Here is a 26,530-nt window from a genome sequence, read left to right as displayed (position 1 = left end):
TTCATGCGTTGGAAAAGAAAATGGCAACCCACTCCGGTGTTCTTCCCTGGAGAATCCCAGGGACAGGGGAGCCTGGTGGGCTGCCACCTATGGGGTCGCACAGAGTTGGACACGACTGACGCAACTTAGCAGCAGCAGCAGCACAATATGCAGTCTCAAAGGTGGCAGGCCATGGTGGGTGCCAGGGTGAGGGGTCTGGTAATCATTGTATTTCATGAACATACTGGCACTCGGAGGAGCAGTGAAGGAAGTAATGTAGAAATCAGACGATGGGATAAAAAAAAATCAGCTTATTTATCATCACAACTGATCCAAGGGCACGGCTTACCTGTATGTATGCAAATATTCATTTTACCTTTCTCTCTCTCCCATCCCAAAAAACCATTCCTAATATTGAAAGGAAATATGTCTACTTTCCACTTTTTTTCAGGCCGTATTTTTCTAAGATGAATAGTCTTGATTGTTACAGTCAGAGTAGAGGCTCTCTGAAAATTTTAAGAAAGTAATTGAACAAAGGGAAGTGACAGTGCTTGCCTTAGTAAAATAGAAAGCATAAATACTGTTCACACCTCTTGTTTGGCTCTCTAAGAAGAACAAGTGTTGCTACAGGTTATAACCTTATTTATTGCTAGGGGGGGAAAAAAAGCTCTTAAGTGGAAGGGTTTCATTCATACTGTACCAAACCCCTGTTTTTGGAGTAAGATGATGAAAAGAGGAAAGCTAGCCTAAAAATGAACACACTTTCAACAAGGCTGATTTTAAAATTTTACCTGTGTTGGAAAAACCCATAGTCCCTAACTATGGATGAGAAAGATGTCTCCTCTATTAATTAATGAATTTAGTTTTAGCTGCACTGTGTCTTCATTGCTGTGCGGGCTTTCCCTCCCTAGTTGTGGTGAGCAGGGGCTACTCTTCATTGTGGTATACAGGCTTCTCGTGGTGGTGGTTTCACTTGTTTCAGAGCACGGGCTCTAAGCATGTGGGCTTCAGGAGCTGGGACTCTGGCTTAGTTGTTCCCCAGCAGGTGGGATCTTTTCAGACCAGGGATTGAGCCTGTGTCCCCTACATTGGTAGATGGATTCTTAACCACTGGACCACCAGGGAAGCCTGAAAGGTATCTTCTCTAATACATATGTTAATGCTGTGATTCCAAGGAGTATCTCTAATCTATAGTCTTTACAGCTGTACTTTTCTCAGCATATTTCGAGTCACAGAGCAGATCTAGATTGAGGGAGAGGTGTTTCTTCAAGAGCCTTCTATGACTGTAAACTGTTGGAGAAAAGAGTTAGAAGAAGAAGATGGTACATGGTCTGCTCTGCTACCTTGAAGTAGAATGTATTATGACATGTTAATGCTGTTGTTAATTTTTTTCCTAAATTATAAAAGCATTATTTCTACATTATATAAATTTTGAAAAATAAAGGCAAAGAAGACAAGAAAGAAATAACCAAGATATGTCAAAATGCTTTAAAGCTTCCTCTGTGGAATCTTAAGCATCTTTCTCTTACTTCAAATGAATAACTCAAGGAGCGTATCTTTGGGCTAAGTAGTGCCAGAAAAAAGTACTAATTAAGTAATGTTTAACACTGCAATTTTCTACTCACAAGAATCTGGTTGGGTTTAATAGCTTTATTAATTTTGTCTTAATTTTTGCTATAGTTATGTTGTTTTACTGTGTGATGGGCATGGTCATGGCAAATTAAAGTATCAGATTGATCAAGTTAATCAGATCAATGAGTATTTTGATTAACTCAAGATGCTGTTGATTCAGAAGGTACATCCTATTAACTAAACTTGCCATTAACTTCTCAATACAGCATATTCCAACAGCTAGCACCAAGGACCTACTGTTATAAAATATCATCCAGATATGAACAAATGACTTTATTTTTGTCCTCTATCTTGGGCTGTGTAAAAGTAACCAGGGTTTCCTGGAAAACATTTAGAAGTAATTGCTCTATTTTACCTATATCGATTAGGGGTATTTAAGGGCATTCTGCTTGAGACTCAAGTGTTAGGGGATAAAAAAAACAGCTTATTAATGTAACTACAGGTAGAACAACAGAAATAGGTGGAGGAAGCATTCATCTGTCTTCAATGATACAAGTGGTCATTTTTCTAAAGACAAGAAGATTCCGTTATTTTCATTTACTTCTATAACTTTCCCCCTAGAGAGTTGCCAATATTAGAACATACATTAAAAATCACAGAATAATAGTAATGGGCACAAAAATAGACTTCAGAAAATCATATACTTTCTGTAGGTAAGAAAGTTTAAAGATATTCTCAAGCGATAACCTTTATTAGATGCTGGCAAGTCTCAGATGCTACATTGTAGTCTCTTTTATTGAAGACATCTTGACGGTTATAAAACTTCTGGATCAGCATCTCATAAGCCTTGCATAAGGCAGTTGTGATTAAAAATCACATAGAAAATCTCTCAATAACTTACAGAAAAGCAACCAGTCTGGTCTGGTATTGGGGTATGTATGAGTTTTAATAAGATGTTGGTTTTTGCTAAAAGGGCCAAAAGTAAAGATAACCCCATGAGGGAGAATTGAGTTATAGAAAGTGAGATTGGGAACCCCAAAAGGAAGGAAAAAGTTAATAATAACACCATAGCTTCAGAAGAAATTGCAGGTTGAGAGACAATAAAAATACTTTTAAGCATGGGGGGGAAATATCTCCTTGAACCTCAGGTTCTGAGATCAGGAAAGAGGCATGAAAGTGAGAACAGCAGGGTTGCTTTCAACTCATTTTGAAGACACCAGTGGTAGAATAGACTGAGAAGGGAGACACAGGTTCCAAAGAGAATGACATGTCTTTTTCAAGAATGAAAAGAACTGAAAGAAATAGCTGTTTTGCAGGCTGGAAATGAAAATAACAGTGCATTTCTTTAAAGTACTGAAAATATGAATGCTATCAACTTCTGAAACTTTTCCTGATTAACTCAGCACAAAAACTTCAAACTGCTATCATTTCTCCTTCAATCAAATGTGGACCAAGAAACCAAGCTTCATAGTATAGTTTAGGCTCAGAAGCTGTCAGAAGCATTTTACTAAACCACTGTGGAGGAGAGACAAGCACACAAAGCATTATATGAAACACCAGCAGTTACACTGAGTACTTTTAACATAACGCTGACCAACAATAGCCCTTCTAGGCAGGAACCAAGAAAACACAAAACTGTGAGTTCACTGAATGTTCATTTACATTTTAAATAAACATCATGCCTGAGCTATCATTATGTCCTACACTAGCCATGTTTTAAAAGCTTATAAAACTTCCTGCAGAATATTTCGTTAACCTTGAAAGCCACATAAACCTAAGGATTAAGGCTTACATTTTTTAAAAGATAAGAAAAGCAGGATTTATGCCTATCCAAATTATCTCTTAAGACCCTGAGTGTTAGGAAACTTAGAGAAGGGTGTTTCATTAAAATGCAGCTATAGCAAAATGTAATTGGAATTGGACCTTTTATTTCAGTACAGTCAGTCCATTTAAGAAGCAATGAAACAAAACACCCTTTTTAAATCACAAGGTATTATATGTGTTTTAGAGCAAATGCTATAGGGACTTCCCTGGCAGTCCAGTGGTTAAGACTCTGCACTTCCACTATGAGGGTTGTGGGTTTGATCCTGATCAGGAAACTAAGATCCCACATGCTGTGTGGCCCCTCAAAATAACCCAAACCAAAAGAAACAACAACAGCAAAAATAGAACAGATGCTATTGACTGTATTACTGTTGTTGTTTAGTCACTCAGTCATGTCCAACTCTTTTGCGACCCCATGGACTGTACCCTGCCAGGCTCCTCTATCCATGTAATTCTCCAGGCAAGAATACTGGAGTGGGTTACCATGCCTTCCTCCAGGGATCTTTCCGTCCCGGGGATCAAACCTGCATCTCCTGCACTGGCAGGTGGATCCTTTATCAGTGAGCCACCAGGGAAGCCGATTGACTATATTACCCTTAAGTAAACCAAAACCTAAGTAAACTCCTTATAGATTTCCTCCAGTTAAAGCCACATTCTTTCTTAAAAAGAGACTCATTTCTAATGCCATACTTTCTTCCTCAAAAAGGGCATTTGTAGTTTTCTGTTTCTGTATTTTGTATATAGGTATTGTGGGAAATTACTAGAGGATTCAGATCAGATCAGATCAGTCACTCAGTCGTGTCCGACTCTTCACGACCCCATGAATCGCAGCACGCCAGGCCTCCCTGTCCATCACCAACTCCCGGAGTTCACTCAGACTCACGTCCATCGAGTCAGTGATGCCATCCAGCCATCTCATCCTCTATCGTCCCCTTCTCTTCTTGCTCCCAATCCCTCCCAGCCTCAGAGTCTTTTCCAATGAGTCAACTCTTCGCATGAGGTGGCCAAAGTACTGGAGTTTCAGCTTTAGCATCATTCCTTCCAAAGAAATCCCAGGGCTGATCCCCTTCAGAATGAACTGGTTGGATCTCCTTGCAGTCCAAGGGACTCTCAGGAGTCTTCTCCAACACCACAGTTCAAAAGCATCAATTCTTCGGCGCTCAGCCTTCTTCACAGTCCAACTCTCACATCCATACATGACCACAGGAAAAACCATAGCCTTGACTAGACGAACCTTTGTTGGCAAAGTAATGTCTCTGCTTTTGAATATGCTATCTAGGTTGGTCATAACTTTCCTTCCAAGGAGTAAGTGTCTTTTAATTTCATGGCTGCAGTCACCATCTACAGTGATTTTGGAGCCCAGAAAAATAAAGTCTGTTACTGTTTCCACTGTTTCCCCATCTATTTCCCATGAAGTAATGGGACCAGATGCCATGATCTTCGTTTTCTGAATGTTGAGCTTTAAGCCAACTTTTTCACTCTCCTTGTTCACTTTCATCAAGAGGCTTTTTAGTTCCTCTTCACTTTCTGCCATAAGGGTGGTGTCATCTGCATATCTGAGGTTATTGATATTTCTCCCAACAATCTTGATTCTAGCTTGTGTTTCAGGAGGTAAATGTGGTTCTTCTCTATATCATTAAGTAGATTAAATTATTTGGTATAGTGGCATGAATATTATCCTGCCACACTGCAGCCTGAGACAGAAGATTTTTTTAAAAATCCTTTCTAGAGGTATCAGATAACAAGGTACCCCAAAATACAATGTCTTTAGCAAACTAAATGTGTGTTTCTCTCACCAAATAGACCAATATAGAGAAGTTCAAAGTGGTGGATGATTCTGTTTCATGATGTCATTCAGGGACCCAGGTCCATTACATCTTATTGCTCTACCATTTTTGTCTTCATCTATATGACAGAAACCAGTTCACTGGCACATCTGCTTTCCAGCCTACAGGAAAATAGGGAGAAAGTCCAGGGCTGAGGCTTCATCATAAAGGAGATGAATGCGAAATTGTATACATCACTTCTTCACATTATCTCATTGGCCTCATCTCTGTTGTTTAGCCACATCTACCTGCAAAGGAAACTAGGAAATATCGTCTGTAGCTTGGTAGCTGTGTGTCCAACTAAAATTTGGGGGGTTATATTACTCAAAGGAAGAAGGATAATAGACACTGAGAGGCATTTATTGATCTCTGCCTCAATAGATATCAGTCAGGGTTTGGAGAAGACAGACTAAGCACAAAAAAGTTGGCAGTATTCTTCACTCAAGAACATGGCAAACTCAGTGTAACACTTACACTTGCATAAGCTGTTGGGGACAATGCTCTTCATCACCACCACTAATATACCTTCCTTTCCTCCTCGTTTCATTTTCCTTTTCTTCTCATTCCTCCTCTTCCTATTCCTATTTTTCCTCTACCTCTGTTATTTTCTTTCTTGCTTCAGTTGCTTTTGAAACTAAGGTCTACCGAATTTGCTGGCCACAGACAAATGCTTTCTCTATGTATGTTAATGACTGATTTAAATATCCCTGGAGGCTGAAAATGGAATAATTTGTTTTAAAAATGTGAATCTCCGGAAGGATGAGAAAGCACCACAAGAGTTAAAAATAAATCGATGAGAGATTTAGTACCACAGCTATGTAATTAATGGAGCAAAAATAAAGGAGATGTCTTCTCAAGATGCAATCACAGAGAGTTGAGATTAGTTAAGGCCTTAACAACAAAAAACCTAAAAATGCCTGCATTACCAAAAAAAGTCTATTTTGTGGATGACTCAAAACAATTTTAGAAATGAATACAATTATAAGTGGTTCTGATGTCTTTGGCAGAAAGCAAACCACAAGTCTCTTTTCCCATCTACTTTTTTCAACTAATGAGCAAAAATGGCCCTACTTCCCTGTTGCATTTAAAAATGGCTAGGCTGGTGAATTTTACATGTATGTTGACTCAAAAAAATTCCCCCAAATTGTTCTTCCCGTACATCATCACCAAGAGTTTCTGAATAACCTTTTGGAGCAAATCCATTCTTTGGCAATTAAATGTTTTCCATTGAGCACTTATCAGTTTCCTACTTCTGTTATATAATACCCATTTTCAGGACTTCCCTGGAGGTCCACTGGTTAAGACTCTGCACTTCCACTGCAGAGGGCATAGGTTCCATCCCTGGTCAGAGAACTAAGATCCCACATGCTATATAATCAAAATAATAATCATAATTCCCATTTTCTCAACACTCAGGTACAACATCATACCTCCCAAGGATGAAGGACTCAGGTGGCACCAGATATTTGCTGATTCCTGATGTGTCCCTCCTCTTCAGCTTGGTGTCCATTAATTGTTCTAGATGCTTCTAGGAAGGGAGAAATTGCCTTCTACCCTTTTAGTTTCTTCTGGTTGGTCTAAGAATTAAATTGACATGAGACAATTCAGCAGGAGAAAATCAAACAAAAGTATAATGACATGTATATTCGGGAGAGACCCAAGAAAACTGAGTAACTCACCAAAATGGACAAAACCGTCGCCTTAAATACCATCTTCAGCTAAAGACAAAAGAGGATATTGGAGGTAGTGGTTTGGGACTTGAAAGAGGAAGACGGCAATTCACATGGAAATAGAAAAAGAAAGGTTTCATAAACAAATGTTTGCTGCTCCAGGCAGAGACCATGGAATGCAGAGTGGAAGCATCTCTGCTTTAGGAAAGCAGAGAAAGCATCTCACCACCACACCTGGCCCATTGCAGATATCTCTGGTGATAGCTCTATTCCAGGAACAAGCCCTCTATCTAAATTCTTTTACACAGTTAGGGGGGAAGTCAGGGTTTCTTGCTGAGTCTTTCAGGCCTTGATTTCAGCTTGAGATAATCCACAGGCCAAAGAGACATTTGGGGATGACAAATGTGGCTCCCCTATCATGCAAGAAACTTTTAGATCATTCATCTAGAAAGCAGCCCTCATGAGCTAGCATACAAGTCCTTGCAAGAATCTTTGAGCTATCTAAAAACAGTACAGTAATAATGTTACCATTTTGTTCACCCTTTCCTCTCAAATGCCTGAGATTTCCTCTCCATTCTGGAGAGGCTCTGCCACTTCCTGCCTTTCTCTAGTTGATGTGGGAAAAATTCCAATAATTCATTCAAATTCCACTATGCAACCCCCAGGCTCCTGAAGGGCATGCTGCTTCTGCTACTGCTACTAAGTCGCTTCACTCATGTCCGACTCTGTACGACCCCATAGACGGCAGCCCACCAGGCTCCCCCTGTCCCTGGGATTCTCCAGGCAAGAACACTGGAGTGGGTTGCCATTTCCTTCTCCATAGTTTGGCCTAATTCAATGCTTGAACTGTAAGTCATCACTTATAGAAAAGTTTAAGTCACAGTGTAATGATAGCAGTAGTAATAGTAATAATTGCTAACAACTTGTGAGCACTCACTCACCAGGGGTACTGTGTATGTTCAGTTCAGTCTCTCAGTCATGTCCAAATTTTTGCAACTGCAGCACGCCAGGCCTCCCTGTCCACCCCCAACTCCTGGCATTTACTCAAATTCATGTCCATTGAGTAGGTGATGCCATCCAACCATCTCATCCTCTGTCATCCCCTTCTCCTCCTGCCCTCAATCTTTTCCAGCATCAGGGTCTTTTCAAATGAGTCAGTTCTTCTCATCAGGTGGCGAAAATATTGGAGTTTCAGCTTCAGCATCAGTCCTTCCAATGAATATCAGGGTAGATTTCCTTTAGGCTGGACTGGTTGGATCTCCTTGCAGTCCAAGGGACTCTCAAGAGTCTTCTCCAGCACCATAGTTCAAAAGCATCAATTCTTCAGCGCTCAGCTTTCTTTATAGTCCATCTCTCACATCCATACATGACTACTGGAAAAACCATAGTTTTCACTAGACAGACCTTTCTTGACAAAGTAATGTCTCTGCTTTTTAATATGCTGTCTAGGTTGGTGATAGCTTTTCTTCCAAGGAGCAAGCGTCTTTTAATTACATGGCTGCAGTCACCATCTGCAGTGATGCTGGAGCCAAAAAAAATAAAATCTCTCATTGTTTCCCCGTCTATTTGCCATGAAGTGATGGGACCAGATGCCATGATCTTTGTTTTCTGAATGTTGGGTTTTAAGCCAACTTTTTCACTCTCCTCTTTCACTTTCATCATGAGGCTCTTTAGTTCTTCTTTGCTTTCTGCCATAAGGGTAGTGTCATCTGCATATCTGAGATTATTGATATTTCTCCCAGCAATCTTGATTCCAGCTTGCACTTCATCCTGCCCAGCATTTCTCATGATGTGTGTGTGTTAGTCACTCAGTCGTGTCTGACTCTTTGCGACCCCATGGACTGTACCCACCAGGCTCCTTTGTCCATGGGATTCTCCCGGCAAGAATACTGGAGTGGGTTGCCATTTCCTTCTCCATGTGTATTCTGCATATAAGTTAAATAAACACGGTGATGATATACAGCCTTGATGTACTCCTTTCCCTATTCGGAACCAGTCTGTTGTTCTATGTCCAGTTCTAACTGTTGCTTCCTGACCTGCATACAGATTTCTCAGGAGGCAGGTCAGGTGGTCTGGTATTCCCATCTCTTGAAGAATTTTCCATTTTGTTGTGATCCACACAGTCAAAGGCTTTGGCGTAGTCAATGAAGCAGAAGTAGATGTTTTTCTGGAACTCTCTTGCTTTTTTGATAATCCAACAGATGTTGGCAATTTGATCTCTGGTTCCTCTGCCTTTTCTAAATGCAGCTTGAACATCTGGAAGTTCATGGTTCTTGTACTGTTGAAGCCTGGCTTGGAGAATTTTGAACATTACTGTGTATGTACATGAACTCATTTACCTCCAGGTTATTTGTGGTTGCTTAAATCCCCTTGCAATTTACTGACCAGCCAAATAACTTGTTTTGTTCTTCAAATAGACAGAAATATGTTGTAAGATAGTATAAAATGCATTTTCGTAAGGAAATCTGACACTACAGCAGAATTATGGTTAGCAAATTTAAAAGTGCATGTCTTGTTTTTCTGTAATTTTTTTCCCTTGAAATTTGAGCAGACGTTGTTACATCCTGCAGGAATAACATCCTCAACTCTGAGCTTAATATAACCTATCTCTTTCATTTCTTTCTTCTCTTTTGGGATTCTTAGCTAAATCTCTGATTTTCAAATAACTCTCTGTGGTTAGATCCTGGCAACTGTTACGTGCCATAGGTCCTAATACTTATTTGGGTAAAATGTCTTGAGCAATTTCCAAGGATACTTTGTGTGTGTGTGTGTGAGAGAGAGAGAGAGAAACAAAGACAGAGATTCTTCATTTCAGAATAAAGCTTTCTAGAAGAAGAGCCATTCTGTATACCAATGACACAAGATAAATATGTTTTGTAAACCACTTTGCTTTTATCTTAAATGGACGATGGAAATGGAAATGCTTTTACTTAAAATTAAAGTAATTTTAATATCCATGATTAATGGTGCAAATGAAATTAAACCCCCCACTACTATTCACCATCTTATTTAAGAACAAAATGCTCACTGTTTCTTAATTCCAACTAGTAAGATCTCTGGATGCTGATGCTTTTAATTAGGGAAGAAATTTCCTTTTAATTGAAAAAAAAAGTTTGTTTTTTTTTTTTTTAAATAAGTTAGAGAGTGTCCTCTAGTGGAGAGAGAATCTCTGTTGTCAGCGGTTTTAGAAATGGCCAAATTATATCTAATTAGAAAAAGGTCGCACTAAATAACAAGCGTCCCTAGTGCCGATTGGAGTCTGTGGGTTCAAGAGAAAATGTATTATTTTTCCTCTAAGGCCCCCTCACATTGTAGCCTACTTGAAAGCCTGCCCTATGACAAGCATTGTTCTCATTTTTGATAGCAAATGATTTTTTATGATCAGTTTTAGAGTGCTTCCTTCGGAACCTGGTAAGATTGAGCTAAAGCATTTAGTGCAATTTACTGAAGCTTTTACAGATATCAACTTGAGACAGCAAGAATACCATTATCTTCAGGGCTTCAACCCTGGATGACTGATATATTTGATGTGTGTGACTCCCGAGGTGATAGCTTAAATTTTTCTGTTATTATTTGAAGGAAAACAAAAAAAATCAAGGAGGAAATTAAATTAATGTGACTCTTTTCTATAACCTGTGAAATTCTAATGCTAATTTCCTGTATTTCAGATTAAGTAGGGTAAATAGTATTAACGTTATCACTTGGGTATCTCAGATCAGACTGGAGGTTTTTTTTTTTTTTTTTTTTTTTTTTTTTAACTTAGAAGAGGATAAGGGAGAGCTTTGGTGCTTGACTCTCTAAATCTCACGCTAGGCTTGCCTTATCAGAAATTGCATGTTATAGCAAATTAGAGAGCAAAAGATAGAAAAGATGGATAGTTTCTCTTGATAACAAGTTAAATAGTTTGGACTTAGAGTAAAGATAAAATTACATTGCTTATACTTCTATTTGAAAAAAGAAAGGAATAAGGAGAGTGTTTTTAAATCTTTCAGTAGTTATACAGATGTCAGAGACATACTGTGAACATATGAATATCATGTGTGTGGCTTGTATGAATGGTAATAATCAGCAGTGAGTTGAATATTGTATTCCTATTAACATCATTTTCAGAAAAAAATGTACAATTGTGACTTTCGTATAGATATTGAAATGAATACATGTTAAACTGTAAAAAAATTTTTTTGCTCATATGATAGGAAGGGAACAGACAGATGTTATGATCAATTCAAAGTAAAGTCAAAATAGTTTATAAAACAGAAGAAAGGAATGCTGAGATAAATTCCAAGTAGAGACAAAATTGATTTTTCCCTGAGTTGAGGTGGAGAGCAAGGCTAGGGGAGCAGATGGGAAATTAAGTCAAATGGCTACCAGATATGAGACAATTTTTACATTGATATGTTTTATTTTCATTTTTATTCCATTCATGGACTTTTCTTTCTTTCTTTGGCCTCGTAACATGCAGAATCTTAGTTCCCTGCCCATTCCATGACCAGAGTTCGAACCCAAGCCCCCTGCAGTGGAAATGTAGAGTCTTAACCACAGGACTACCAGGGAAGTCCCCAGACATGAGAGCATTTCTATATCAGTTACTTACAAAGAGTTCGGAGAAGGCAATGGCACCCCACTCCAATACTCTTGCCTGGAAAATCCCATGGACTGAGGAGCCTGGTGGGCTGCAGTCCATGGGGTCGCTGAGAGTTGGACATGACTGAGCGACTTCACTTTCACTTTTCACTTTCATGCATTGGAGAAGGAAATGGCAACCCATTCCAGTGTTCTTGCCTGGAGAATCCCAGGGACGGGGGAGCCTGGTGGGCTGCCATCTATGGGGTCGCACAGAGTCGGACACGACTGAAGTGACTTAGCAGCACAAAGAGTTACAAAGAGTTGAAGAATAGCTCAAAGACAGGGAAAGGGCTAAAAATCTGGTAACTCAGAATGGTGTGAAGTAGAAAAATGAGTAGTTTTCCATTGGAACACAAATATTTTTCCTACATCCCTTTGGAAAGCTGGCATATTTCTGTAGCTTGGGTTGGCTCATCAGTGACCCAGTTGTACAAGCTACTTCTTGTCTATGCCAGTTACCTCTCTACCTACCACTGTCATTATGAACCCTCTTTCCTAGGCACCCTGTCCTTGCCTCCTGCTTAAGGACCCTGACGGAATGTTTTTCAATCTTGTTGCTTTTCTCAGCCCCGACTCCAATTTAAAGAGTCCAAGATAAAAAGAAATTGTTCCAGACGGTTAACTGTAACCACTTGCATGAAAAGCACCTGGGAGTGCTTGTTAAAAATTAAAATCCCTGGAACCTTCCACACTTGCTGAGTCAAAATCTGGTTTGGGGGGAGTAGGAGTAAGTCTTTTTTTTTTTTTTTTTTTTTTGACAATGAGTTCAACACTCAATGGATTAAGTAAAGAAATATATAATATCTGAAGCCATATTCATCTAAACTAAATGATATTGTAGAAGATATGAGTGTATAAAATAACCTCTGACCTGAAAGTTAGTGGAAGTTTGCTAAAAGGAACAAGGTTAATGGTAGCATTAGGAGTTGCAATAGTAATAACCTTTCCTCTGTTCTCTGTCATGTCAGACTTTTGGCAACCCCGTGGACTGTAGCCTGCCAGGCTCCTCTATCCATGGAATTTTCCAGGCAAGAACACTGGAGTAGGTTGCCAGTTCCTTCAGGGAATCTTCCCAATCCAGGGAATGAACCTGCATCTCCTGTGTGTCTCCTGCATTGGCAGGCGGATTCTTTACCACTGAGCCACCAGGGAAGCAAACCTGTTCCAAGAGGAAAAGGGGAGAAAAGACAGAGTTGACTGACGATTCCTAGAAAAGCCAAGTCAGTCTTTTGTAAGAGGTGCTATTTTAAATAGAACTTAATGGAGGAGAAGGAATTTGCTACGTGGAAGTGAGGAGAGTTTAAATCAAAGAATATAATATTAAAAAGTGTGAAAATGTGGAGGGAGGCTCAAGAGGGAGGAGATATATGTATATGTACAGCTGATTCACATTGTTGTACAGCAGAAACTAGCACAACTTTGTAAAGCTATTATACTCCAATAATTTTTTAATAATAATAAATATGTTGTTTAAAAAGAACTCTAAACCATTAATCACAATTTTATAAAAAGCATGAGAATGTGAAATAGATCATGGATGAACTACTCATAAAATTCAGATGCTAAAATCCTATTATGTAACTGCATATACTGCTTCATCAGCCCAAGGTACAAACACAGTCATATTATTTTTATTTTCCTAATTCCTCTTTCATAATTGCCTAATTAGCTTTCTAAACAAAATTTGCTAATTATATTTTCCTAATTTTCCTAGTTATACTTATGAATTCCTATCTACCCTTATTGAGTAGAAGTGCATCATCTCTCCCTGGGCCCCACCCTGCCCCATGATATTCTATTCACTCCTGTTTTTCTTTAACCCGAGGGGAAGGATTTATAGTCATTTATTTCTGCTTTCAAACACAGGCAGTACACACTTGGGGTCTGAGGTCACAGCTCCTAACAGATGCTCATGTGATTAGCCACCATTTCCCAAATGAAAAGTATTGGGTTGGCCCAAAAGTTCATTTGGGTTTCCCTTAAGCTATTAAAAAAAAAACAAACAAACAAATGAAATTTTTGCCCAACCAAGTACTAGATGGATTCAGCTTTCCTCACCAACACTTTAGCGGTTGGTGAGTCTCAGGTGAGCCTGATGTCACCTGGCCTTCTCTCAAGATTGACTCCACTGGGCTTCTAGTGTCCTCTCTTGAGAAACAGAGCTTTGCATAAGAATGGGAGTAGTAACTTCTGTTCAGACACACAAATAGGTATCATTAAGAGAAACAATTTTAAAAATCCCTTCAAGAAAATTAGAGACACCAAGGGAGCATTTCATGTAAAGATGAGTACAATAAAGAACAGAAACAGTATGAAACTAACAGCAGTCCATGGGGTCACAAAGAGTCAGACATGACTGAGCAACTGAACTGTACCAAACTGAACAGAAACAGAAGATATTAAGAAGAGGTGGCAAAGATACACAGAATAATTGTACAAAAATGGTCTTAATAACCCGGATAACCATGATGATGTGATCACTCACCTAGAGCCATACATTCTGTAGTGTGAAGTCAAGTGGGCCTTAGGAAGCATTACTACGAACAAAGCTAATGGAGGTGATGGAATTCCAGCTGAGCTATTTCAAATCCTAAAAGATGATGCTGTCAAAGTGCTGCACTCAATATGCCAGCACATTTGGAAAACTCAGCAGTGGCCACAGGACTGGAAAAGGTCAGTTTTCATTCCAATCCCAAAGAAGGGCAATGCCAAAGAATGTTCAAACTACCGCACAATTGCACTCATTTCACATGCTTGCAAGGTAATGCTCAAAATCCTTCAAGGTAGGCTTCAAGAGTAAGTGAACTGAGAACTTCCAGATGTTCAAGCTGGATTTAGAAAAGGCAGAGGAACCAGAGATCAAATTGCCAACATCTTGTTGGATCATCAAAAAAACAAGAGAATTCCAGAAAAACATCTACTTCTGCTTCATTGACTACACTAAAGCCTCTGACTGTGTGGATCACAACAAACTGTGGAAAATGCTGAAAGAGATGGGAATACCAGACCACCTTACCTGCCTCCTGAGAAACCTGTATGCAAATCAAGAAGCAACAGTTAGAACTGGACATGGAACAACAGACTGGTTCAAAATTGGGAAAGGAATACATCAAGGGTGTATATTGTCACCTGGCTTATTTAACTCACATGCAGAGTACATCATGAAAGATGCCAGGCTGGACAAAGCTCAAGCTGGAATCAAGATTGCCAGGAGAAATTTCAGTAACCTCAAATATACAGATGACACCACCCTTATGGCAGAAAGCAAAGAGGAACTAAAGAGCCTCTTGAGGAGAGTGAAAAGCTGACTTAAAACTCAACCTGCAAAAACTAAGTTCACGACATCTGGTCCCATCACTTCATGGCAAATAGATGGGGAAAAAATGGAAACAGTGACAGACAATTTTTTTTTGAGTTCCAAAATCACTGTGGACAGTGACTGCAGCCATGTAATTAAAAGACACTTGCTCCTTGAAAGAAAAGCTATGACAAACCTAGACAGCATTTTAAAAAGCAGAGGCATCACTTTGCTGACAAAGGTCCGTATAGTTAAAGCTATGGTTTTTCCAGTAGTCATGTATGCATGTGAGAGTTGAATCAGAAAGAAGGCTGAGCACCGAAGAATTGTTCCTTTCAAACTGTAGTGGCGAAGACTCTTGAGAGTCCCTTGGACAACAAGGAGATCCAACCAATCAATCCTAAAGGAAATCAACCCTGAATATTCATTAGAAGGACTGATGCTGAAGCTAAAGCTTTAATACTTTGCTCACCTGATGTGAAGAGCTGACTCTTTGGAAAAGACCCTGATGCTGAGAAAGATTGAGGGCAGGATGAGAAGTGGGTGACAGATGTGGTTGGATGACATCATCAACCCAATGGACATGAGTTTGAGCAAACTTGGGGAGATAGTGAAGGACAGGGAGACCTGGCATTCTGCAGTCCATGGAGTCGCAAGGAGTCTGACATGACTGAGCAACTGAACAACAACAACTTCACAGAACAGACCTCTACTCAAGTTGACTTTCTCTCCTGATTGTTTTTGTTTGTTTGTTTGTTTTGTTTTGTTTTGTTTTTTGCTTTTCCAATTAGAGTATATTCATGATGGCATTGTACAACTGAGTGAGCACCCCAAAGTGGACGGGAAGGCAGGAGGTACGGTCCTGGGTGGCCGGATTGCACGTGAGCCACGACAGAGCGTTGTACTGCTCCAAAACAAACCTTAAAACATCAGACGTGGTTTTGGAGTCAAGAGAATGTGGAACCCGCTGAGAATTCCTGGTGGGGAGAAGTTTGTCCGTCTGTGCTACAGAAATGTGGTGATGCAGCGAAGCCTTTAGGAAGAGGGGACACTGGTTCTGAGCCTGGGGACATGATGACCAAAACCACTGGGGGAGATTCTCGGCTTTGGCGGTTGACACAAAATACCCAAGGGCTAGAGGCTGCTGTTTCAGCTCCTCGGGTGCTTCCCTAGAAAGAAGACACTCACCCTGGCTCCGACTGTGCTGAAAGTGAGAGCCCACGCCGATTCCAGAAGGAGAGCCTGGGGAGGGGACTGGGGAGGAGTTGGGAGAGGAATGGAGATTCCCAGTCATTAATATGCCAATATCATTGTCCATATCATCTGGGAATGGAAGGTCAACAAACATGTCATCATTGTTTCTCCTGATTGTTTTGAGAAGCAGCTGGAAACCGTTTAATCTGTCTGTCTCTCTCTCCTACACACACACACAGTGATGCAGGTAAATTATAAAAATAAAAAATGTATTTTCTACCTTATCAGGCTTCCTTGTAATCTGTGCTTTGAGAGGCTTCCTACTATCACATTGATAAAAAGCACAGTGATCTGTCATCAGTGCTATAACCTGTACTTTGTCCTTTTAAGAAACTATGCAGAGGGACTTCCCTGGTGGTCCAGTGGTTAAGACTCTGAGCTTTCAATGCAGGGGGCTGGGGTTCGATTCCTGGTTGGGGAACGAAGATCCCACATGCCAAGTGGTGTGGCCCAAAAACAAGTAAGAAAGGAAGGAAGAAATGATGTGGAAATAATCCTCTCTTTGCAGTGATGGTCCCTTATATGGTCCTGAAGTATCATAAAATTCTCAATCTTTCTCAGTTCTCTTGGAACTCTCTCCAATCCCAGTTTGGCAAATACAAAAAGAGTGATTTCTTTAGACTGCAAGTGTGCCCATGTCAATCTCCTACCTGAAACCTTTCCCCAACTTAGAATTGCCCTTAAATGGAATTCCCACATCTTCAACATGGCCTTCATGGGAGATCAGGGCTGCCACTGCTCTGGCCTCATGATTTTCCCCCAAATCCTCACCCCAACTCTACCCACTACATGTAGTTTAGCTTCAACGACTCTGGAGTTACTGACTTCCTCCAAAGTTCCCTGACATTCTGTCACTCAGGTTCTTTCCTCTCTACCTGGAGTGCTTTTCTATTTTTCCCTCCACCTTCTTTTATTCTTTGCCTGAATTCCACTCTCTAACCCACAGTAAGCCCAACCCAGGTCTGAGTAGAGGCCCTCCGGGTGCCCCCATAGCACTTGGGATACCCCCAGTACTGGAGCTCAAGGCATGATAAGTAGTCAAAAGAAGAGGTGAGCAAAGATGATTGAAAAAACCAATCGTTTCTTACATGGGTGCAGGAGCCATTTACTAGGTGTGGCGGCACAAAGCCAATAGTTGAGAAAAAGGAGGAATTAGATAATAGCAAATCAGTTGATCTGGGAAGGTAGGAGGGTGACAAGAGAGAAAAATTCAGTTCCCAGCGAGGGATTCAATTGACTTCTCTGCTAAAGAATGTCAGGCTGAGTTGCTAGTGACATGATCATTATTTATGATCCCCCAAATTTAGTAAAACTGTAATGGAAAATGAGATAATTTCTGGAGATTTCTATTTATGAGTTTCAGTCATTAACTCCTACCTAAAAGCTAAATCTTGTTCCCTTAAAACACAGATTGTGTAAATTATTGACATGTAAATTTTTGAACTCTGTAATATATGCTGATTCTCTTGGCATATGATATTAATCATCACACTATATAGTATTTTGAGATTTACTGTTGAATTTATGACTACCTTGACACTGTAACAGGTAGTTGAGTTACATAAAAGCCAGTGCTCTTAGAAAAATGTAAAAGCAAAGAATACTGGATTTAAAAATTGTTCTGAACCATTGGGTTGACATTTCCCATAGAAATCTGTGGTTTCCAATCAGTAAGATTGACATTCAATTATCCATTGTGTAAGGTAAATTATTCTCTCAGGGAGGGGGTTGCATATTAAAATATTAACAAAATATTTATGTATCAAAATTAATAATAAAGGAGATTATTTAAAGCTCTATTTGCCTCATAAAATTTGCAGACATTTTCTGAACTTATCTGGTCACTAATAATGATTATTGCATATAGAATCAAAGTCTCTAAAGAATCACTTACTTGGAGGACATTCAGATGTAAAGAAAGATAAGATAAAAGGAAAGGCTGTATCATGCTATCTTAAAAATATTAGAGGAGCAAGAATTCAGTTATGAACTAGTCTTATGCACGGAGAAGGCAATGGCACCCCACTCCAGTACTCTTGCCTGGAAAATCCCGTGGATGGAGGAGCCTAGTAGGCTGTAGTCCATGGGGTCGCTAATAGTTGGACACGACTGAGCAACTTCACTTTCACTTTTCACTTCCATGCATTGGAGAAGGAAATGGCAACCCACTCCAGTGTTCTTGCCTGGAGAATCCCAGGGACGGGGGAGCCTGGTGGGCTGCCGTCTATGGGGTCACACTGAGTCGGACATGACTGAAGCAACTTAGCAGCAGCAGCAGCAGTCTTATGCAATGGACATAAGATAATATGAATTTTATCCAATAAAAATTTTCTTGTAGAACTTGGAGAATAAAGTTTACATACAGGTTGACCCATACCAGGACTTACAAAGAGTGCATCTGTAAGTGAATTATGGTTTTCTCTAGGTTTATATGGTAGAATCACTGATAAGCCCAGTTTCAGGCAATGTTCACTATTAACTCATAGCTTAGCTTTTAGACTTTAGGAACCTCCTTCTCTTCACCTTAAAGTCACATATTTGTCAAAGTCCTCTAGAATATTCTCAGGAATTTAAGAAATGAATAAATTTGCCTTACTTAAGGTATCCTTAAGAGTTCCCCTGCTCCAGTCCATTCTGGAGTAGGTCCCTATAGGTCTCTTTGCCATCCCACATTTTCTAGCTCTACTTGGAGGCAGCAAGATCTTAAAACTATAATAGTACTGGAATATTTCAGTTCTCTAATGCTGCCTGAGGCTTGAGGAAATCAGGTGTTTGCAAAATCATGTTACTTGTCCAGAAATATGCCTTAGTTTCTGTTGGCATTAAATTCACTCCCACTTTTCAGTCAGGGACTTCCACTTACCTTATTAAGTAATCAATCTGTATTCATCATTACAGTGGCCTCTCTTGAGTAGTGCACTGGAAGAAACTCATCTCCACAGTAGTATTATTGATTTTATGTTTTATAAACAGCCCAAATATTTATTCTCAGGTGTTGTCCATTTGTATTTTAATAATGTGTTTTTTTTACCTGAATGTGTGCAGGTTTCCCTAATTAAAATACTATTCCTCACATAGTACAAATATTTTAGTAACATTTGTAAGGAATCCTGTATTTTGCAGTTCCATTTCTTTCCCATCGAAACATTTGGTTCTCTTTCTTTCCCACATTCAGGACTGAGAAACATCTTCTAACTGCTTTATAAAATCTCATATTATCAACATTATGTACTTGTCTGATATCGCAGTAGTAAAAAACCTACCTGCCAATGCAGACCCAGGTTCGATCCCTGGATCGGGAAGATCCCCTGGAGAAGGGCATGGCAACCCACTCCAGTATTCTTGCCTGGAGAATCCTATGGACAGAGGTGCCTGGTGGGCTACAGTCAGCAGGATGGCAAAGAGTCGGACATGACTGAAGCAAGTGAGCATGTGCTTTGAGAAGTGCACATCACCTCTGAAGTACCCTTCCTAATAATTCATAACCTCAATCTATTCATATGGAAACATCAGCCAAAGTTAAATGAAAGTAAAGTTCTGTAGAATAACTGACCAGTGTTCTTCATAATCTGATAAGTAATTCACATTCCATTAAGCAAGCTGCCAAAAGTACACATTCTGTTAATTTGACAGAAAATATGTGAAAAATATTGATTTAGAGAGATGTTTCATTAAATCAATGAAGTGATTTAAGTTTTATGTGCCAGTTTGCCTAAAATAAGAGTGTATCAACAGTTTTACAACACATTTCTATCGCTTCTCTCCACAGGTGATTCAGCTAATCTCACCTGCAGAGCTTTCTTTGGGTACAGTGGAGATGTCAGTCCTTTAATTTACTGGATGAAAGGAGAGAAGTTTATTGAAGATCTGGATGAAAATCGAGTTTGGGAAAGTGACATTAGGTAAAGTAATTTGTCTCTTTTAACTTGTACAGTCAAGATTCACATTTGCTGTGTTAGTGAATAGAAAGTGAGCTAAAAAAGAAGGGGGTTGAGGGTGTTTTACTATCATACTAAAAATGTTACAACATTTAATGGCAAGGAGGAAAAATATCCTTGAGGGAGTGACTATGAAATTGTAAAACCTGAGTGCCATTTGCAAAGAATTTAAGAGAAATATGATGCTGGATGCTTGGGGCTGGTGCACTGGGACGGCCCAGAGGGATGGTATGGGGAGGGAGGAGGGAGGAGGGTTCGGGATGGGGAACACATGTATACCTGTGGCGGATTCATTTTGATATTTGGCAAAACTAATACAATTATGTAAAGTTTAAAAATAAAATAAAATTAGAGGAAAAAAAAAAAAAAGAATTTAAGAGAAATAAAAAGGAATTTTCCACTAAGGAATAAACTGAATGTGAGTTTACCAAAATAGCATCAAATATGGAAAATGTGATATTGTACTTTTGGTTGATAAGAGCTCTTTTTTTTTAATTGCTGAGAGGAAATATTGGGTGGCCAAAAAGTTTGTTTGGGTTTTTCTATACCATTTTCTGGAAAAACACAAAGGAACTTTTTGGCCAACCCAGTGTTAACAGGCTTTTAGAATTCAACATCATGTTTTTAGGATTCAAACATCGTCTCTGTCACTTCCTTTTATATGTTGCTACATATTTGAGGCATCGTGTAGACTATAAAACACTTGATAGGAATGGTAATACAAAAATGCTTTTATTACCTTTTTTAGGCTGACTTTAAGGTCTAAATATTAATATAGTGGAATAATAGCAAATAATCATAAAAATACACTTATTTTGAGGGCATAATGCTTATGCATCTTCTTTTTTGAAAATTAACATATTTGTTTGCTTACTTTTAAATATTGAGGTATTCAGTTATGACTAAAAGTACACTTATATACGGGTACTCATTTTTATTCATAATGTAAATAAGCAAATATATTAATTAATAAATTATAAGTGAATCAAAATGCAGATCATTTGTAAACATTCTCCAATCTAAAGATCACCTCTTTGGGGTATATTTGAGCATTTTAACCAAATTCTTCTTCTTAAATGTGAAGACTTTTAAAACTTTAGGAAAGGTATAAGAGAAAAAGGTTTTCAATAGAAAATAAAAACCTATAAAACTGTCACAGAGGGTTATTTCTACTGGAATTTTCTTCCTGGCAACAAATACCCAGGAATATAACATTGCAGTCAGGTTCTGAAATGCCCAGATGAGCAATTCTTCAATACATACTAAAATGCTCCTCTGCCATTTTTCATGTTTAAAACTTCACTATTATCTTATACTCATATACTCTGAAATGCTAAGGTTATAGGACAATAACCAATAAACCTCCTAACTTTCCCCTTCTCTACTTTTGTGAGTGCTCAGGGAATGTTCTAGAAAGGTATTTTTTTCTTTGATTCTTCATGAGGAAGTATTGTGCAAGCATGAGTTACCAAGGGGGTGGGAGAGTAAAGGTGGAAACTTGGTGAGCATGGCAAGGGAGCCCTACTTTGAAGTTTTCCATTTGTTCTAAAAAGATTGTTAAAATCCTTGACAGTGAGGTTAGTGAGCATCTACTGTGAATTTTAAATGTCAGAATTAAATGCTTCATCAGAACATTTAGTCTATAGTTTTGTAATTTCATATTTCTTTAAAAATAGGAATTGATTTGTACCTTTTAAAACAATGCCAGACTAGAGGTTTCAACTGAAATGTCAAAATAGCTCAGAAATTTTCTATCCTTCCTTTCTTTAAAATTAACCTGATAGATAATTAGTCCTCCAGCCTAAGACATTAGAATTTCTTATCCCACCCTTACATCATATTTCTTCTTAAAGGGAAAGCAATTTGTAAACTTTTCTTCAAGGTCTCTCTCACCTCTTTATTATGACAGTGTGATTGTCCTGCTAAGAGAGATAATTAACTGCAACTTCATTAGCATCCACAAAGACAAGCTTCCTTATTAGAAGTGAAAAAGAAAAGGGCATGATATAATTTAATTAAGATAGCATCAATCCATGACCAAATTTGAAGCACAGATGCTGTAGGTTTTTTCATATCAGATTCACCTAAAATTTTTTCTTTCATGTGTGTGTATGTTTGTGTGGGGGTTTTTTGTTTCATTTTGCTTTATATTTTAGAATCCTCAAGGAGCATCTTGGGGAACAGGAAGTTTCCATCTCATTAATTGTGGACTCTGTAGAAGAAGGTGACTTGGGAAATTACTCCTGTTATGTTGAAAATGGAAATGGACGTCGGCATGCCAGTGTTCTCCTTCACAAACGGGGTGAGTGTAACCTTCTAAGTTTGAGTAGTTGACTTAACCTTTAATGAAAGTGAAATAATTGGAAGGTAAAAAAAAATTGTGTTTTTAACATAAATTTATTCCAAATAAAACAATTACGTTAACAGTAAGGCCATCAAAGCAGATAGCACAGTGGATGGGTGACTAGCTCAGGCACTGGAGTCAAATTTAGATATTCAGATTCCTTTTTCTTGCCCTCCCTCAAGCTGTGCCATTAGGTATGCAGGATCTTAGTTCCCCAACCAGGGATCAAACCTGTGCCCCCTACAATCAAAGTGGGGAGTCTTAACCACTTGATCATCAGGGAAGTCCCCCTTTCTCTGTTTTAATACCAGCTATATAATCTTGGGAATGATATCTAACTTCCTTAAGCTTCAGTTCCCTGATAATATGGAATGGGAAAAATAATATTATCAACTCTTAGTGGATTTTACAGATGAAAAAAAAACACTAAGTGTGAAGAGCTTGGGACAGAGCCTATGCACAGGAAGTATTTAGTTAAATGCTATTGATAATATTAGAAGTAAGCAAACCAATTAAAAATAACCAAGAGAGTTTTAAGTCAAAGATTATGCTCTTAATTGAAAGGTTGTTCCTTGAGTGTACAAATTACATCCAATTGAGTCCCCATTTTACTTCATTATTATTTTTTTCTGCCTTAGATAACTTTTACATGTGTAATATCCTCCCATGATTAATAATAATTCACTAGTGAATTATTTTTCAATTATTATTCATCATTAGCAATTTAAGTAAGGTATGTTTTGGTTGAGTATAACATCGGCTACAATAAATCTGATTCCACAGCAACCCCAATACCTTACACACAGGGTTAAAATATATATATAAATATATATTGAATTGTTTGAAATTATAGACGATTGTAAAATTTGAGCCATGCCTTTTTGTTGGTGAAATTTTTTCATGTACGTTACAAGAGAAAAAAAATTTTTTTTCTACATTATGCTAAATGAAAACATTCTCTTACTCAGCGAATTTACAGTGATTTTAATTTCAAAGCACATGTTTCATCCTAAACTCTTTGAGGTTGGAAGAGAAAGAGAATGCCAAAGACTTTATTGGAAAATAGATTCCCTTTGAATAATGTTACTGAAAGCTATTAAAATAGACACCTCTGTTGTCAAGGTGACTGTAATATTCAAATAGTTTACTTTTGGGGAGATGTTAATGGAGGGAAAAGATAAGCAGCAGCTAGTAAGCAGTCTGATTGTTTGTCAGTCAATGAAGGGACTTAAAGTAGAAATATTACACATATAAAAGGACAAAAATATTCCCAGGGTTGGAAGTAGCCTAGATGTATAATTGAACTATTCATCAACATCTTCCCTAGTGATCTGTCAGCTTATACTGGATCACGTTCCTCCTCCAGGAAGCCAGTTCTATCTTTGGAAAAATGTAACAATTAGAAAACATTCCTATTTCACTATCTACCCCATGATCCCGTTTTTAATCTCTCTTTCCCAAAATAGCCCTTCAAAAGTTTGATGACAGTCCCCATAATCCTTCTGGGCCTTCACTTCCATAGATTCAGCTTTAGTTCCTTTTATTCATTCTTCTTTTATGTGGATAAAATACTTTCACCATTCTGATCACTCTTTTGAATTGAAGAGTCTAATTACAGAGTCTGAATTATTCTTCAAGAAGGAAGGTAATAGAGAAAAGATAGAGGGCTCATCTAAAAATCTGTTGGCTTTAATGATGTTTATTTCTTTTTAGGATAAAGTGGGAGTGACAGTTAAGTAGAGATCATAGGAAGAAGGAAGGAAGCTGGATCATTTCCAAGGAGGATGCAGCTATTACAGCTCTTATCTAGCAGACAGGCACTCAAGGGTCAGGAAGGGTCAAACACCGCCAGGCTATTTTTAGCATGTGTGGCTTAAGGTTAAGTTGCCCATAGCTAAGAAAGCTTCCGGTACTACAAACATAAATGACTGAGGAATCAAGGAAATCGTTTGAAAAGACTTTTCCAATACTGCCTGATTTCCTAAACATGAAGAAGAAAGTGGTGGGCAGTGTTAGAGCACTCTTCAATACTTACATCTTCCACAGTGTTTCTCAAATATGTATTTATGCCACCAGCATTTTATCTTCCGTAAAATAAAAGCTAAAGCCAGAAAGTATCCTTCAAGGTCATGTACTCCAAAAGCCCCTATTAAAGTTAGTGTTCACCTTCCTTTTAAGGGAGCTGCAGCAAATGAGTCATCAATTCACAATGGTAGTCAGACATCTCCTGCCCTGGAGAGGCTTACCAGCATGTGGAATGATCTATCCCAACCATCTGTGGGAAAAAACAATGGACTCTGGTTAACAGATGCCATAACTACAAGTTCCCCAGCCCTGAAAGGTTCAGAAGCTCAAGGAAGGCACAGCACATGGGAGCTGATAGTTTTGGTCACAGGGTCCCTGCGAGAGTCAAATTGTTGTCATTCTAGCAATTGTGTAATGACCAAGATGACTGACTGTATTGCTCAGAAGCCTAAAGCTCAGAGAAGAGCTGGAAGCTGTTACTGTGAATCATATTCTTCTGCTGTTGACTTATAAATCCCTTAACTATCTTACAGGCCTTCAAAGTCTTTCTTCTTAAAACTTGCATAGAGAGATATGTTAAAGCATTTGATGAATACAGATCTCATAAATCAGTAATTATCCATTCTTCTGACAAGTAAACTTGCCAGGACGTACCTTTGCCAAAATAACTTAAGTTTTTTTTCCCCCTCCACTGTTACCTTTAGTTCAGTATTGTTAACATAATAAAAATGATGTCAGAACCCTCCAATGGGTGTTGCGGATTCTTTGAGCTATCACCTCCTGTTATCAGCTGAGTTGTCCTTAATGCCAAGACAATACTATAAATAGTATAGCTAGGATTGAGCTAGGCTAGATTCTGGGCCAGCCTTTTCTCTTTAAAAAAATCTAATTTCCACAAAAACTGGCTGAAAATTTACTAGGAAATTTGACTTTTGCTTGAGAATATTCAGGGTTGTTGATTCCTACAGCCAGGGAAGGTACTGGGACAGTTAGGGTCATGTCACATGCTCTACAGAGAACTAGGTCATAGAATAAAACAATGGCCAATGGGCCACATTAGTGTATGACTGCCTTGCGCCCTATTCCTCACTCTAGTCCCTGGCCTGAGAAGCTTGAGAGTTAGATCCTTGTCCCAAAAAGAACCGAAGCAAAGAGTAGATACATTTCCTTCTGTGTTATCTCTTGTCTCCACCATTGCCTGTTGAATTGAACTCCCTATGTAAGTCTCTGAACCTTTTACCCAGATGCCTTTGCTTAGGTTCCTAATCACTGCTCCCCAATTTGACCATGCATCCAACACTGACTTTCAGCTTCCCTCCAAAACCCCAATCTTTTATTTGCCCATCATTTGTATGTTTTCCATGTCTCTAGCACAAGCAATTCTCCAGACAGATATCCAGCATCATTGTGCTCTGACTTTGGCCTAGTCACTCTTGCACTCACCAGGCCATCCTAAGTTTCTTTTTCATTCTCTGAGTTCCTTGTCCACACTGTAATTCTGGATGACTTCACAGTGTGGACGTGTTTACTCTCTGGAGCAAAGCAGTTTAATATTTAAGGGTGTGGACTCTGGAGTAAGGCTGTCTGTGCAAAACCCACTCTTTGCATATTAGCTGTGCTATCTTGGACAAATCCCATACTCTCTGTGAGCCTCAAATTTCTCTTGTATAAAATGGGGAATAATGATAGTACTTTCCATATAGAGCAGCTACGAGGAATAAACTTAGTGTGTATCAATATGTATCACAGTATCTGACATATTTATCACCATGTTAGCAGCTATTACATGATTTTTCTACTCCAACTATGTGATAATCTGGATAATTTAGGATGCAGCAATAACATGTCTCATTAAAAATTCCCTCACATCTAATTTATCTTTCATTAAAATGGTCAGCTTTAGCACTGGCAATTTTGCTCTGTTGATTCTATATTTTTCCTTATAATAGATTTACTTTAGTTTGAATGTGCTGTCCTACAGGAGATCTTCATTAATTTATTCATGCATTTAATGGCAATTGTTAAAAACCTACTATGTGCCTGGCACTCATAAAATTAAACGATCAGGAAATCAGAACCAATATAATTTGAAATGCCATCATCTGCTTTTTAAACTACTTTGATATTAAGCATTTCTAATGTAGAATTGTGCTTCTAGGGGACGTTTGGCTTTG

The 26,530-nt window shown here is 38.7% G+C and overlaps 1 protein-coding gene across 1 annotated transcript in view; it reads left to right on the top strand.

Annotated features, from left to right (window-relative positions):
* IL1RAPL1 (interleukin 1 receptor accessory protein like 1) overlaps positions 1–26,530 on the top strand; it is a 702,239-nt gene that overhangs the window by 621,621 nt on the left and 54,088 nt on the right. Inside the window, exons 5-6 of the mRNA XM_059883865.1 lie at positions 19,819–19,951; positions 22,144–22,289. Coding sequence (XP_059739848.1) covers positions 19,819–19,951; positions 22,144–22,289 — 279 coding nt within the window. The remainder of the gene's footprint in view (positions 1–19,818; positions 19,952–22,143; positions 22,290–26,530) is intronic.

Source organism: Bos taurus, chromosome X, assembly GCF_002263795.3.
Source record: "Bos taurus isolate L1 Dominette 01449 registration number 42190680 breed Hereford chromosome X, ARS-UCD2.0, whole genome shotgun sequence".
Taxonomy (NCBI): domain Eukaryota; kingdom Metazoa; phylum Chordata; class Mammalia; order Artiodactyla; family Bovidae; genus Bos; species Bos taurus.
The sequence above is the reverse complement of the archived record's forward strand: the minus strand, read 5'-3'. Positions and strand labels throughout refer to the sequence as shown.